Consider the following 15,766-nt stretch of genomic DNA (forward strand, 5'->3'; position numbering starts at 1 on the left):
CTGGTTTTCAGATGCCACACCTCATCCAAAAGATGGAAGGACTGAAGAAATTTACACCAAATACAAACCTAAAATGATACCTTTTTCCTATTTTTAATAGCTAAATTGCTAGACTCAACCATGCTGACCTGGTAACAATGGCCTTGTCAAACCTATATCCTGAACCCACAGCAAAATACTAGCTACTGCTAGAAAAAGCAACCACAGCCTCCTCACCTTCCCCTTCAGTGTCTGCAAAGCATCCAAGTAGGCAGCCAGCATGGGCAGACTCAAGGTCTCCACAAGGGTGGTATGCAGCCACTGGACCAGCTTGGTGTCCCAGCTCACACTTGCCAGAGCCTGTCGCACCCTTCTTGCACACTTGTCCACAGCAACACGACGCAGCACAGGCTCGTTGCAAGCCTGAAAGATGTTCATACAAAGAGTCAATCAGTGAGGCCCCAATAGGAGAGTCAACTACAGACAGATTTCTGATGTCTTACCCCTTCATTGGCCAAGCGGGCGAGCCGGTCAGACTGCAGGGCTTTGAGGATCTTGTTAAACAGCTTGCTCTGAGCCATGGTCCAGCCAGTCCTGTAACAGAGACTCAGGAATTAAAATGTAACCCCTAAGGACGTTTCCCACGTATGTCCACCACATAAAGAGATATTGTCATATTTTTGTTCCCATTGTGAGAGTCTACGGTCACTGAGCTAAGGCATGAAATTTTGGTCCCAAGTCTGCCAACAAATCAGCTCACCATACACTATAAGTCAGGATCAGTCATGGAGTCTTTCAGTGCTTGAAAAGCCAATTACTTATCTGGTGGCTAAAATAATCGTATTAGTAACCAAAGACATGGCACCAGTGCACAAACATGTTTCAATTCTATTTATTATTTATTTTCCAGACAGAGTCTAACACCAAACTAGACTCAAATTCCAAACTCCTCCTGCCTCAGCCTTCAGAGTGCTGGGATTACAATATATGCCACAATGCTTGGTTTGGCAAGCATCTTAATGTACTATACTAGAAGCATGAGAGTAAGGTAAGAGCTCTATTTAAACCAGTTTGAAGAGCAAAAATGTAAAAGAACTATTACCACAATTCTTCAATGCCCCAATACTGTTACCCCAGCCTTTATGTTTTTTTCTGTTACACAATTAGCAAAATGATGCTAACATTAACTAGCACATAACAATGACATATGTCTACCTTCCCGACAGCTTTCTAAACCCAGATGTAAACTCTGAAATTACAAGTCTGTACTATTTTTGGGGGGAGGAGGAGGAAGTTTCAAGTCAGGGTTTCTCTGTGTAGCCTTGACTGTCTTGGAACTCACTCTGTAGACCAGGCTGGCCCCAAACTCACGGAGATCCGCCTGCCTCTGCCTCCTGAGTGCTGGGATTAAAGGCGTGCGCCACCATCGCCCAGCATGTCCTGTTGTTCTTAGCCCCACACTTCACTTCCAACATAGTGGTCTCAAGCTTAGTGACATCACTCTTCACCTCATTCCCAATCTTAATAATTCTGATATCCCAACTATGACTAGAAATCTTAGAGATAGGAGGATAATAGAAGGAAAGGTAATAGAAGATATTTAAACTTTATTTACTCTCTCTGCCATCAAAAGACTCCCAATAAACTGAGCATGGTGATGCACGCCTTTAATCCCAGCACTCGGGAGGCAGAGTCAGGCGGATCTCTGTTAAGTTTGAGGCCAGCCTGGTCTACAGAGTGAGATCCAGGACAGGCACCAAAGCTACACAGAGAAACCCTGTCTCAGAAAAACAAACAAACCCTCCCAACGACCTAGTGCTGGTTCTGTGGGTAAAGTGACAGCTATGCTAACATGAGGCCTTGAGTTTGTATTCCCTAATATCCATGTAGAAGCTGGGCATGGAGACATGCACCTGTAACTCTAGTGCTGGGTTCAGGGTGGGGAGAGACAGAAGGATCCCAGGGGCTTGCTTGCCAGCCAGTCTGACCAATCAGCAAGCTCTAGGTTCAGTGAGAGATTCGATATCAAAAACTAAAGTAGAAAACTAGAGGACGATACCAGACATCAATCTCTGGCCTCCACCTGTAGAAACACAGGTCATACATACATACATACATGCAAAACATAAGCACACACAAATCAATAAAATGTAAAAGACAAAAAGTTAAAGTTCTTGCAATGAACCATGTGGATCTCAGTACCTTCCCAATCTCATCATCCAATGACTGTCACTCAGCTTAGCTCAGTGTACTCTTCTATCCCTGATCAATACCGCCCATTCCCCTACACCCATGTGCATCACATGTAGTCCTGTATCTGGATCTTTTTCATTCATTCCCTAAAATCAAACAGTAATGTCCTCTTTCCTCTCCTTCAGGTCACTGTTAAATATCACCTTCTACTGAAGCTTCCTTGACCTCTTTTATCCCACCGTGGGATTCTTTAGCTCCATTTTCCAACTACATCACTATCTCACATTCTAGCATTCTGAGTTTGGCTCCCTTTGTTAGAATATAAAAGGCAAAAAAGCCAAGATTCTTAATGGTTGTGTTTTAATGCTATATCCTCAGTGCATGCAACAAGTGCCTGACATTCTGGGGAGTTAACACATGCTGAATAAACAGACAAATTGCACACACACTGCATTCTAAGTGCTTTGAACAGCTAGGTTCATCCTGTCATTACCCGCCACCCACCCACACACACACCCTACTAAGCACATGCGTGCTAAGCAACAGGAAGAACACAGCAGGAAGATTTAGACTCAACACTCAACCAAGCTCTTTACCACTCTAAGGTGGTCAAGCTACAGGCAAGCTACTTAAAATGACATCAACAGTCCCCATTTCTTACTTCACAGCAGATCAGCATCTTTTCCATCACACCTAGTCTTACTCCAACATGATACTTCATTTCTACAGGCCATGGGTCTACAAATACTACTATCATAGCCTAGTGAATACACAGATGAAGAATAATTAGCCTTCCACTCTGTTCAACTATTTGGTATACAAGAGTAAGCAAGTATTTACTAGAAACCCCTTTTCTCTCTGTAAAATAAAATATCCACCTACTATACAACTCCCATGGTCCAGAAGAAGCCTAACCAAGAGCCAGGATGTTATTCCGCTCTTTAATAAAGAGCTGGCTATGTACCCTGGGTGTTCCAGTCTTGGGGGGGTGGGGGGATGAACTAGATTTTCTCTAAGTTACTTAAAATTCAGGTTAACTATGATAAACAATGATAGCAACACAGATTTAGAGACAGAACCAAGCAACCCCTCTTCAGAAATGTCATCGTTTCCAGTCTTGGTAATCGAGACCTAACACAGCCAAGTATTCTACCGCTAAGTTATATATTCCCAGCCTTTGCTTTTATGAGACAATCTCATCAAGCAGCTCAAGTTGACCTGCACTTTCTATGTAACCAATACTGACCTCAAACTCATGATCCTCCTGCTTCTGGCTCCTGAATGCTGGGGATTACAGGACTGTAGCATCATACCTTGCTAGCAATGCCTTCTATCTATCTGCGAAGCTTTCCTTGTTACATGGAAATCCCTTCTGAGTTCCCAAAGCTACTCACCCTTATAATACCGTGAAGATTCTAGATTGTGCTTTTCTTTTTTCTTTCCCGCCTAGTTCTCTTGGTGTAACTCCTATTACTTCATCAGAATCATGTCTATTTTTATTGTGGTTTGTTCCTTAGAGACTTTGGATTTTGGGGATGGGGACTGAAAAGCCTTAATTCCATTTGGAATAGGAAGGCTGTTGGGACGAATACCTCTAGCCCATTAGTTCCTATTTTCCTTTCCATTCACATTATTGAAATGCCCAGCATATTTATCCTAGTAGCATCTCTCTATGTACAGTGATTCTCAGGTGGTCTTGAGACTTGCATGTGTAGATGTGGGAGAAAACAGAATGTTCACAAACAGTATAGAAAAAGCTTTCTGGCGACAGATCTATTTCCATTTTAATGTACTTCTTAATTTTTAATTACTGTTTGAATTCTACCCTATTTGTAAGCACTAAGATTATTATTTGTGTGTGTGGTGTATGCATGTGGGTGGGGTGTCCATGTGTGTCCATGTGGAAGCCAGAGGTTGAATTTAGGTGTCCTCTTCTATCTTTCTTCATATTATTGTTTGAAACAGGGTCTCTCACTGACCTTGGTACTCAATGATTGGCTAAATGGCTGTCCAGCAAGTTCCAAGAATCCCCAACTTCTTCTCTAACCCTGGGGCAACAGATGTCTATCACCATGACGCCCAGCTTTTTTTATGTAGGTGCTGAGGACCCTAACTCAGGCCCCGATACTCACACAGCAAGTACTTTATCCACTGAGCCATCTCCTCAGCCCTTCCTCAGTCATTTTTTTAACTCTATTTTTACTATGAAATACAAAATGATGAGGAAGAAATATGATCTCAAAAGAGAAAAGTTAAAATCTATTCAGAAAGGACTACCACATAACACATAAAATTAAATGTGAAAGCTTATGATTATTGCTGTACATACAACAAAGTGACCCAAGAACTGAAACACGCTCTATGCATTCTGTCAGCTTCGTGGGAGGCTAAAAAATTAAATAGGCAGGAGGGAAAAAAAAGATCTAACCAAGATTAAGATAAAGAGCATGCTAAAGATATAATTAAGGAAAAATTCAAACACAGGAGACCAAATTTTAAATACAAGCCTAAACAGTCAAGGAGCTGATGGGAACTGGGGTGAGTCAACTACCCCCTCCCTTCGGGCCAAAATCTATTTAATTTTCATGAGTGCAAGAAATGCATTTTCTTCGTCTCATAGATGAGATCAGTCTTTGTTTTCCTTGGTCTGACCAACCTGAATGATATGCTGACCTCAGGCTCATTCTAGTTAAAGCAAGCAAAAATAACACACTGGTTCTAGAAAACCTGACTCTTCTTTTCTTTTTCTTTCTTTCTTTCTTTTTTTTTTTTAAAGAGACAAGGTCTCACTATGTAACCCAATCTGTCTTTAAATTCGGATCCTCCTGTTTCCAAAAGGCTGGAATTATAGACATATGCCACCAAGCCAAGCAAACCCAGTATTTTCAAAGGTAATTATTAATTCCCTGATTCTGTTCCAAGGGAGACTGATTCAATGCAAAAATGTCTAAAGGACAAGGAGGCTGGAAAAGGGAACTGAATCCCCTGAAAGCAGTTAGGATGGTTGTAGGCCATCACATGAGTGCTGCAAATAGAACTCTGGCCCTCTGCAAGAACAGCAAATTCTCTTAACTGCTTAGCCATCTCTTCAACTCCAGAATTTTTTTTTTTTTTTTTAAATTGTGTGTATGTGCTTGGGATGTGTGTGTGTGAGATGTATTTAGGAGGGAAGCACATGCCATGACATTTATGTGGTCAGAATACAACTTTGTGGAATGATTTCTCTCCTACCTCACATGGGTTCCAGCAAGTAAACTCTGGTCATCAAACTTGCACCAGGTTTGTGTTTTGGCAAGTGCCATCTCACTAGCCCTGTCTAAATCATATTTTTTTTAATCTTAATTTTATTTATTTATTTTTGTTTTTGTGAGACAGGTCTCTTTACATAGTCTCAGCTGTCCTGGAATTCACTATATACACCAAGACGGTTTCAAACTCAGAGATCCACCTGCCTCTGCCTCCCAAGCATTGGAATTCAAGGTGTGAGCCACCATGCCAGGCCTAAAGAAATTTTTTTAAGTGAAAAATTAAACAGGGCAAGACAACATCAGAAAAGCTCAATTAAATCACACAACTAAGAAAAGAAAGTATAAAAGAAGGGAAAAGAAAATGGGCAAGCAGTAAGGAAGGAAGGAAAACAAAGATCTTGGACTTGAAATACCAAACATCCGACCTAATATATACCTACGTATCATAGTATATAATCACACAAAGTTCGGAAAAGGAGAATGGGAAGATTCTTAGTTGAAATTCTGAAGTTCTGATTTCTAAGATAAGACAGCCTACTTTCCAGTACTAGACTTAAAAAAAAAAAAAAAAAGTTAAGATGTTATAAAACCCACCAGATCAAATGCATCTAATGCAACTTTTCATTTGACAACAGATGGGTTAGCTGGCCTGACATCTTCAGGACTATATTACTTTACCATCAAATAGAACTTCCAATAATCCTCCAAGTTATATGACTGTGACACACAGACACAAGAACATGTCCCAGACCCAGTCAGCTAACTTTGTGGATAGGAAACCAGAATGTAAACATATGAGGGATCATAAACCATATGGTCTCTGACACAAATACAAAACTCTTGTTTTAGTGCAAAAGCAGCCATGGCACTATCAAATGAATGGGCGTAGCTGTATTCTAAGAATTGTGAATCACAGACACTGAAATTAATTTTTTTTTTTTTCCGAGACAAGGTTTCTCTGTGTAGTTTTGGTGCCTGTCTTGGATCTCGCTCTGAAGACCAAGCTGGCCTCGAACTCACAGAGATATGCCTGGCTCTGCCTCTCGAGTGCTGGATTAAAGGTGTGCGCCACCACCGCCTGGCTTGAAATTAGAATTTTATGTGTCTTTTTCTCCAAGCACTTAAAAACATAAAACTACTCTTAAGGCATACAAAGCAAGCAATGGACCAAACTTGGCACACGTGTCAGTTTAACAACCCCTGCCTGATCCAGAAAATTAAATCAAGCAGAGATGGAAACCATTTCATAAAACATCAGCCATCATTAGAGAAAACTAGGATTAGGTGGTGGTAGTAGATTTTGTTTCCTAAACACAAAATGATCTGTGGGAGTTCCTACTGAATAATTCAAAAGTCAGAGAAAAGAGCTCTAACAAAGAATGGAAGTTTCTGACTCTACAGATATAAGCCAATCAGTAGTCTCTCTAAAGATAAAAACCTAGATTCTAGGGAGCTGTCCTATAGAGCTCTCCATGGAGTTCTCAGTGTGGGAAACTGTAATTTTACATGGCTTATACAGGAACAAAGGAAGCAGCAATTTAACAAGCAAGGGAAAGAAGGCAATAAGATGCTTATAATCACAGCAGAGGCAACTGAAAACTTCCAAACAAGCTACAGAAAAAGGATGACCTCGAGTTAAGCTAATAAGTACTAACAAATAATGAAATCAGCTACCTGCAAAAGTTACCTAACCAAAGAGATAGCTTAGAGCCTGTTGCTAATAGAACACCACCCAAATCTTACCAGACACCAAAACACAGTAACAGTTTATTTCAAAATAACAAAATCCTATCAGTGTGCAGTGGGGTCTTAATAGGGGATGGAGGTTCACTCTGTGACTAGAGAAAGACAAGTCAAATATAGGAATCTCTCTAGTGTTTTCTGCAGCACCCTAGCTATCTGGTGTGCCTATCTTTCTCCTGTAAAGATTCTCCACCCACCCACCCCCTATAACAGAATGCCTTCTCAGACTTTTCAACTGGGGATGGATACTCTAGTCAGGCACTCCAGTGTCTCTTCTGCTTTACAGTTTTATCTTTCCTTATAAATTAAGAAACTAGTGACCATGCATGGTGGTACATACTTATAGTATGTCTGGCCAGCTTTGACTTTCACAGTAAAACTATGCATAAAAGTAAATAAAGGCAAGGCATGGGGGCAACACTTCTATAATCCCAGCACATGGAAGGTAGAGGCACAAGAATCAGTTCAAGATCAAATCCTAGCTACAAAGGGAGTCTGAGGTCAACCTACATTACACCAGGGACCCTGTCTCAAAAATCAATAAAGGGGGTTCAACAGCTGTGAGCACTTGCTGCTCTTCCAGAGGACTAGAGTTTAGTTCCCAGCATCCATATCAGACAACTCGCAAGTGCCTGCAGCTCCAGGGGATCCAACAACCTCTTCTGACTTCAAAGGGCAACCATCACATGTGGTCTACACTAGCATACACTCATAGACAAATAGACATTAATACAAAATGAATCTTTCAAATTCCTTCTTTTAAAAGAAGGACTGACTTGCCGGGCGGTGGTGGCGCACGCCTTTAATCCCAGCACTCGGGAGGCAGAGCCAGGCGGATCGCTGTGAGTTCAAGGCCAGCCTGGGCTACCAAGTGAGCTCCAGGAAAGGCGCAAAACTACACAGAGAAACCCTGTCTCTAAAAAAAACAAAACAAAACAAAAAAAAAAAAAAGAAGGACTGACTTAAGAAAGGCATTACTATATACTATGACGACTGATGACTTTAATAAACCAAACCTCTCAATCATAACCAAAGGTTAACTGATTTTAAAAAGTCCTTTAATTCTCCCAAACATTTGTCCCCATAGTTTTTAAAGTCATATTTTTATTAATTGTAAATTATAATTTGTCTGTGTGCACACGCGCACACGTAGGTATGTCCATATGCATTCAGGTGTGCAAGTAGGCCAGAGACATCCTCCTTGGAGCTGGAATTACAGGCAGTTGTGAGTTGCCCAACACACGGTCCTCTGAAGAGCAGGACAGCTCTTAATCTCAGAACCATCTCTCTCGCCCCCTCACCATTTTTTTTTAAATTAAATTCTGTCATGGAGTTATATCCCCAACTTCAAAAAACTGTATTTTAAAGCAACTCAAGTATATTAGCTTTACAGATAACTCCAAAACATTTATTACCCTAACTGTAGATCATATAAATGCAAATCTTACAAACATAATTTAGCTTTTTAGGTAGTTTGGGTGGCTCTTACATTGTATAGCCTACACAGTAAGTCATACCTATGTCCAGCAAGCAAACTGTATGGTTTTGTGGTGCTGGGGTCTCACACATGCCAGGAAAATGCTTTACTGCTGTGCTACATCTCCAACCCCCACTGCTTTAAAGAGATTAAGGTTTCACTATGCTGTCCAGACATGTCTTGAATTCTTAAGTACAAGTCCCCTCCTGCCTGGGCCTTCCAAGACGCTGCAACTACAGACACCTGTCACTATGTATGCCAATCAATGCGCTAGAGTTAGGGTCAGCCAGTAAGGCAGCTGAGACACAACCCTTGCAGCTAAGTCATTCACAGCAGTGAGCGGAGATACAATTTACATAGCTACAAAAGAAATGAAGTTCAGAGCTGGGCGGTGGTGGCACACGCCTTTAATCCCAGCACTCGGGAGGCAGAGCCAGGCGGATCGCTGTGAGTTCGAGGCCAGCCTGGGCTACCAAGTGAGCTCCAGGAAAGGCGCAAAGCTACGCAGAGAAACCCTGTCTCGAAAAACCAAAAAAAAAAAAAAAAAAGAGAGAGAAATGAAGTTCAGTAAATGCTTCAGTGAAGATGATGTCAAAGAATTAACCCCAAAGTGACCAAGTCGATCAAGGAATGGCCTACCTGTTGACATGTTCTTCCCAGTCTTCTGGTGGAGGAGGAGCATCTGCGTCTGTCCTGGCGAAGATGACATGCCGTTCACACTCATTCATCACACTCCGTGCCTTCTGGTTGTCATAGAGTGGGACAGGAGTTGATGTGACCGTCTCCACATCTATTGGAACGTCTGATTCACTGTAAACAGGTGAGGAAATAGGACCAAGCCACACACACTTCACACAACACAAGTGCTGAACAATCATTTGATTGGCAAATAAAAAGATACATACATTGTCTATTGAACACAATTAGCTTTAAATGATGAATAAGCTCATCACATGCACACGAAAACTGCGATCCAAAGCCATCTCCCCACATTCATCAAGCTTTCCTCTCTCCCTGGTATGTGCTTGGGAAATGCAAGGCCATTGTACCTCTAGTGGCCTTTGGTCTTTTGGTTTTTTTTTGAAGCAGTTTCACACTGGCCTGGAATTGACTATGTTGCCTAGGTTAGCCTTGAACGTGGTTGTTGTTTTATTTAACATTTTCAAAACAATTTTTGTGTGCCTATTTAAGTGAGTATGTGCATGTGAGCTCATGTCCGCAGAGGCCAGAGACATCTGACACGGATGCTGAGAGCGTGCGGCACTGGTCCTCTGCAAGAAGAGTATGGGTCTTCACTGCTGACCCACCTCTCTCCAGCTCCTACCTTACCCTCTTGACACTCCTCCTGCCTCAGCCTCGCCAAGGGCGGGGTTACAGGCATGACTTACTACACCTGGCTCCAAAGTCTTTTTTAAATGCAGCTATACAAAAACTAACAAACAGATATGTGTATATAAAGAGAGACAAATACAAGTAAATAATTGGCTACCCTAGGCATACTGTCCCAAAGTTATAGGTCACTCATGGCTACTTAAACCTATTCAAATAAACAGGATTAAAAATTTGCTCCTTGTCCAGCATGGTGGTGGTGCTGCACGCCTTTAATCCCAGCACTTGGGAGGCAGAGGCAGGTGGACTGAGTTACAGGCCAGCCTGGTCTACAGAGCGAGCTCCAGGCCAGCCAAGGCTACACAGAGAAACCCTGACTCGAGGAGGAAAAAACAATTCCATTCCTCAGGGCCGGAGAGATGGCTCAGCAGTTAAAAGTGCTTGCTGCTCTTTCAGAGGACCCAGGTTTGATTCCCAGCACTCACATGGGATAGCTCACAACTGCCTGTAACTCCAGCTCCATGGGGATCTGATGCTTTTGTCCTCTGAGGGCACTGGCACTCAATGTACATACCCACACTCATAAACACAATTAAAAATAAAATAAGTCTTCCAATAAAGTAATTTACTCAACCACTGACCTTCATTTTAAGAAAATGCCATGAGATACAAATACATGAGTTTTAATGTAAGCAAGAAGTTTTATACAATAAAAAAGAAATATTTCAAAAGACTTTCAGTTATGCCCCAGGCCAGAGGAATCAGGATTATTCTAGAATGTTCCTCTAAGTAATGGCTCATAGATCTTGAGCAAACTGCAAGTCAACAAAATGTTACTATCATTAGGAAATAAAAAACAAGTCTTCTGAGCTGGGTATGCTAGTACATGGAAGAAGAGGCAGATGGCTCTCTGTGAGCCAGCCTGGTCTACACAGAGAGTTCCAGGACAGCCAGGGATACACAGAGAGAGAGAGAGACCATTTCTCAAACAAACAAACAAGCAAACCTCTCTTCTAAGCCACACCTATGACTGCAGTCCTAACGCTTGGGAGGCGGCAACAGGAAGATCAAGAATTTGCTGCTACCCTGAGCTACACACCAAGTTCCAGGCTAGCCAGGGTACAGAGTAAAGCCCTGTCCCTGAAGAAAACACACAAACCAATCAAGGTGGCATACACCTTCTATCCTGGAAGATCAAGATCAAGAGTTCAAAACCATCTTCAGCTATACTACTGTCTGGGGAGGGGAATGGTGTGTGTGTGTGTGTGTGTGTGTGTGTGTGTGTGTGTGTGTGTGTCTGTGTGCAGAGAACCCACTATTCCCACAGAAACAACAAGCCCTGTGCTTGAGGAAAGATTAAACATGAAGTCCAAACAAAAAAACAACAAAATCTCTTATCCAAATATTTGTAATGATCAGACTAGAGTATTTCAACAAATCCTGATATGGGTGAAATCAGAAGGTTCAAAATAATTAACTAATTAGTTAGGTCAAATGTAACCAATCACTTATCAGATAGTAAATTTTTGAAATGTTCTTACCCTCTAACGTAGGGTGGCTGGAAATATAATGAGACTTAGGAGGGTTTAGATTAACCCACAGGTGGCTTTCTGTAAGGAGGTAAGAATGAAAGCAATGTTTTGGGAACTCCCTCCCAAATCTGTGAATCTGTGCACTAAAGCCAGGAAAAGCCAACGATAGATTGTAGTCACTGTCAGACAAATCAGACGCAGTAAAGTGACAAGGAAATTCTTCCCTTTCCTCTTTCCACACAAGCTCTATGACACTTATCTAAGTGGACTAGGCTGCTTTCATTTGCACAATCTCCCTTTGCTAACTCACATCTGGAGATGTCTGTGAAGATGTCCCTGATGGGCTTATGCTACTCATCCAAAATCTCCAGTCACCCCCACAACCCCCAATCACTCCAAGAACAACACCTCTCTAAACCCCACCATGTGATCAGTGCCAAGGTTAGGCAGAAGTAGCCCTTAAGAAGGAAACCCAAACTCACATGGTGTTCTCAAACTCACATAGTATTCTCCTGCTGCCGACGGGGAGTTACAAAGAGCATGCGGGTGGGGCGGGCACTACTGGCATCTGGGTGGGCACTCCATGGTTTGGCATAGCTATGATCCAAAAACACGAGGTCCAGCTCCCGCTCATGCACGGAAAGTTGGAAGAGCAGGGAAGTACCCATCCGCCGAGCTGAAGTCTGGAAGTCCCTCTCCCCACCCCGGTGGGCCATGTCAGTGGTCAGGCAGCCAAGTCAGGGTGCGAGTATCTGCATGCTAGTCACCTGCAGGGAGACGTGGTTTGTCAAATCAGTGTTTTCAACTGCTCCGGGCGTACACCATCAAAATAGGCTTTTATGCCTGTCACGCCTATCATCGATCACACACATCTTTGCCCACTCAAGGTAAGAGTTCCCACATCACTACCAAAAAGGTGCCGGTGCTACACAAAATGCACAATCATGTATCTATAAACTGACAAGACTCCACAGTTCACAAAGACCTGAACTTTGCTTGCAAGGTGTAGTGGTGTACGCCTTTAATCCTAAAACTGGGGAAGGAGAGGCAGACGGATCTTTATGAGTTCGAGGGCAGCCAGAGGTAGAGTGAGTTCATGTCTCTTTAAAAAAAAAAAAAAAAGAGGGGGAAAAGAGAGAGAGAAAAAAAAGAAAGCAAAACAAAAATCAAAGACCTAAATCTGGTATGCAATTTCCTGCCTGGGTGGTAAAGGTTTTTGCAAACAAGAGGAACCACAGGCATGAATTTTTCAAAAGCTAGGGGGTCCCTACTTTCCATCCCCTAATAGACGTGGGCAGGGCCTGTGGGTTCGGGCGCCCCTGGAACAACAGCCGGGCACGGCGGGTGTCTAGGAAGCGGGCTGCTGCCCAGGGCTCCAGGCTTCGCCGCTTTGGGCTGAGATCGAGGGGAGTCTCCTAGGGTCACGTTCCAAAGTTCTGCACGGACCTCCCGTTACACCAGAGTTTGAAAAGATTAAAACACACGGGAGCCCGCCCTCAGCCCGCGCCGGGACGGGCCCTCGGGGAGGCCTTTCTTCCTTTGCCCTCCCTCGGCGAGGCGCCCGGCAAACTGCCCGCTCCTCCGAGAGCTGCCCGCCGCGGAGCCGCAAAACCTCAAAACGGCCCACCCGGGCGGCACGGCGGCGGCGGCGGCTCGGGGGGGCCTAGGCGACTTGGCCAAGGTCATCCCGAGTTCGTGACGAGGAGGAGCCGCCCGGCCCCGCCTCCCGGGGCCCTTCTCGGCCCCGCGCCTCCGCCGCCCCAGGGCCGTCTCGGCCTCCCGCGCCCGGCCCGGCCCCGTGGCTCCAGTCCCGGCCCCCGCAGGCCCGCGGAGCCCCGAGGGCCTCCGCCGAGGCCGCCTCCCGCCGCCTCGAACCCCACGGCCCGCCACCCGCGCCGGGGCCAGACCCGCGTCTCACCCGCAGTCGCCGGCCGCGCGCTCGCCCGAGCCGGATCCCAGCGCGCGTGCGCCTTACCGCCTCCGCGCCGGGCGCGGTGGGCTCGGGCGAAAACGCGGAACTGGATCGCTGCCGGGGAGCCGCGCGGTGGTGAGCGGCAAAACCCGGAGCGGATCCTCGCTGGCCAGTGGGTAGTGCCGAAGGGGCACGCGACTCCCGAGGCGGAGACGTCCTCCCTCCGTGTTTTCGGCAGGAAGAGTGAGGGCAGAGGAGAAGATAGACAACCCAAGTGCTCGGGGTCCCCACCGCAGTCAGTTCTTTGTCCCTTTGACCATTAGAGAGCTAGCTAGGTTCAACTTGCAGTAGGAGGGTGGGGTTTACCTTCAGTCCAGCGCGGTGCTTTATGTATCTTTATAATCCCAGCACGCAGGGGTGTATCCTTATAATCCCAGCAGGCCGAGACAGGAGGATCGCGGTGAATTCCGGGACAACCTGAGCCTCAGAGTGACACCCTGTCTCAAAACTTCAAAACCAACCGGAGAGAGGGTGGGGGGAGGGAAAGCTGCGTGGAGTGTTATTTCAGCCACCTGTCAAGAGCTCAAATTGATTTCTTGATGGCAATTACCATGAGCTACCGCCACCTCCAGGCTTTCAAACTCAGCGTCTTGGGTTGTTTATTTATTCATTTATGGAGAGGGTGGTGGGACAGAGTCCCATGTATCTCAGGCTGGGCTCAAATTAGGTATGGAGCCAGGGATGCCCTTGAATTTTTTATCCTTCTACCTCTCTACCTTTCAAGTGCTGGGATTTTAGGCCTGCAACACCATACCTAGAGTAGAACACAGTGAGGATCTATTTATTTGTTTGTTTGTTTATGGTTTAGTTTTTCCAGACAGGGTTTCTCTGTGTATAGCTGTGGAACTAGCTCTGTAGACCAGGCTGACCTTGAACTCACAGAGATCTGCCTGGTGCCTCCCCAAGGCCGGGATTAAAGGTGTGTGCCACCGCCCAGTTTAGAACACAAGTGTTTTAAACTCTAGGTGGCAAATCCCATTGAGTCTCAAATAACTGAAGATCGAGAGTCAGGAAGATTAGGTAACCACAAGAAGTTTCTAAATGTGCAATGGCCAGTTTCTGGCCGTTTGTGATGTGTTACATCTACAATGTCACTGCAGCCTGGTTCTGAGCACACAGCATGTACACTTTCTCACAGCTCATGCCATAAATTTATAGCACCCACAAATGCTATGTAAAAACCCTCGGCTCAGACTTTAGACTCTTGTATGTTATGAATTGCAGTGTTTTTACTGTAGACAACAAGTTTTCTGTTCTTAAAGCAACCTGATAGTTTCAGTATGAAAAACAAAGGTTCTTAGTAGTTTCCTATCTTTCCTCAGCATGTATCAAAGTAGTACTATCTTTGGACTGTGATAGAATGCCTGGTCTTAGAAATTGCTGTTTGAGCCGGGCGGTGGTGGCCCACACCTTTGATCCCAGCACTTGGGAGGCAGAGACAGGTGCATCTCTGTGAGTTCCAAGCCAGCCTGGTCTACAGAAAGAGTTCCAGGACAGGCACCAAAACAACACTGAGAAACCTCTCAAAAAAACAAAAAAAAGGAAAAAAGAAAGAAAGAAAGAAAAAAAAAAAAAGGAAATTGCTGTTTCAGTGGCTGTTTGAGCTTCATAAAATGATCATTCAATGAATTATAGCTTGGGATTAGGACAGAATGTGCAATCATTTCTGAAAACACTTCTGCCATTTTGTAGTATGTCTTTATATAAAGTAGTTTTTTTTTTTTTTTTTTTTTTTTGGTTTTTCGAGACAGGGTTTCTCTGTGTAGTTTTGGTGCCTTTCCAGGCTGGCCTCGAACTCACAGAGATCTGCCTGTCTCTGACTCCCGAGTGCTGGGATTAAAGGCGTGTGCCACCACTGCCCTGCTAAAGTAGCTTTCTTAGCATTAATTATTATTAGCAAAAATATCCATCACCACAGAGGCTAGAGGATCAGGAGTTCAAGAGCAGCCTCAGCTACATAGGAAGTTCAGGGCCAGCCTGGGCTACATGAGACCCTGTCCCCAAAATAAAAATAAATAAATAAATCAAACAAAGAAAAAAGAGGCCAAATGTTTTGCTACCCCGTTAGGAAGCACTCCCCCGAGACCTCATGGATTTCCCTGTATATATATATATATATATATATATATATATATATATATATATATATTTTATGGCCTCACTTCTTTTCTCATCTAAATTGCATGGCTTTGCCAAGAATTCATTCCAGACAAAAGAGAATTCTGTGCCTGACATTGAACTCAAAAGGACAGTGACAGAAGAAAAGAATCGCCAAAGCAGCTAGGTTATTTTG

At 44.1% G+C, this 15,766-nt stretch overlaps 1 protein-coding gene across 1 annotated transcript in view; it reads right to left on the bottom strand.

The window, feature by feature from the left end:
* Positions 1–12,585, bottom strand: part of Kansl3 (KAT8 regulatory NSL complex subunit 3) — a 32,001-nt gene extending 19,416 nt beyond the window's left edge. Inside the window, 4 exon segments of the mRNA XM_028865654.2 lie at positions 217–402; positions 483–573; positions 9,280–9,450; positions 12,003–12,585. Of these exon segments, the coding sequence (XP_028721487.1) occupies positions 217–402; positions 483–573; positions 9,280–9,450; positions 12,003–12,217 (663 nt within the window). The 5' untranslated portion in view covers positions 12,218–12,585.
* Between the last annotated feature and the right edge of the window lie 3,181 nt (positions 12,586–15,766).

Source organism: Peromyscus leucopus, chromosome 16_21 (genome assembly GCF_004664715.2).
Source record: "Peromyscus leucopus breed LL Stock chromosome 16_21, UCI_PerLeu_2.1, whole genome shotgun sequence".
Taxonomy (NCBI): domain Eukaryota; kingdom Metazoa; phylum Chordata; class Mammalia; order Rodentia; family Cricetidae; genus Peromyscus; species Peromyscus leucopus.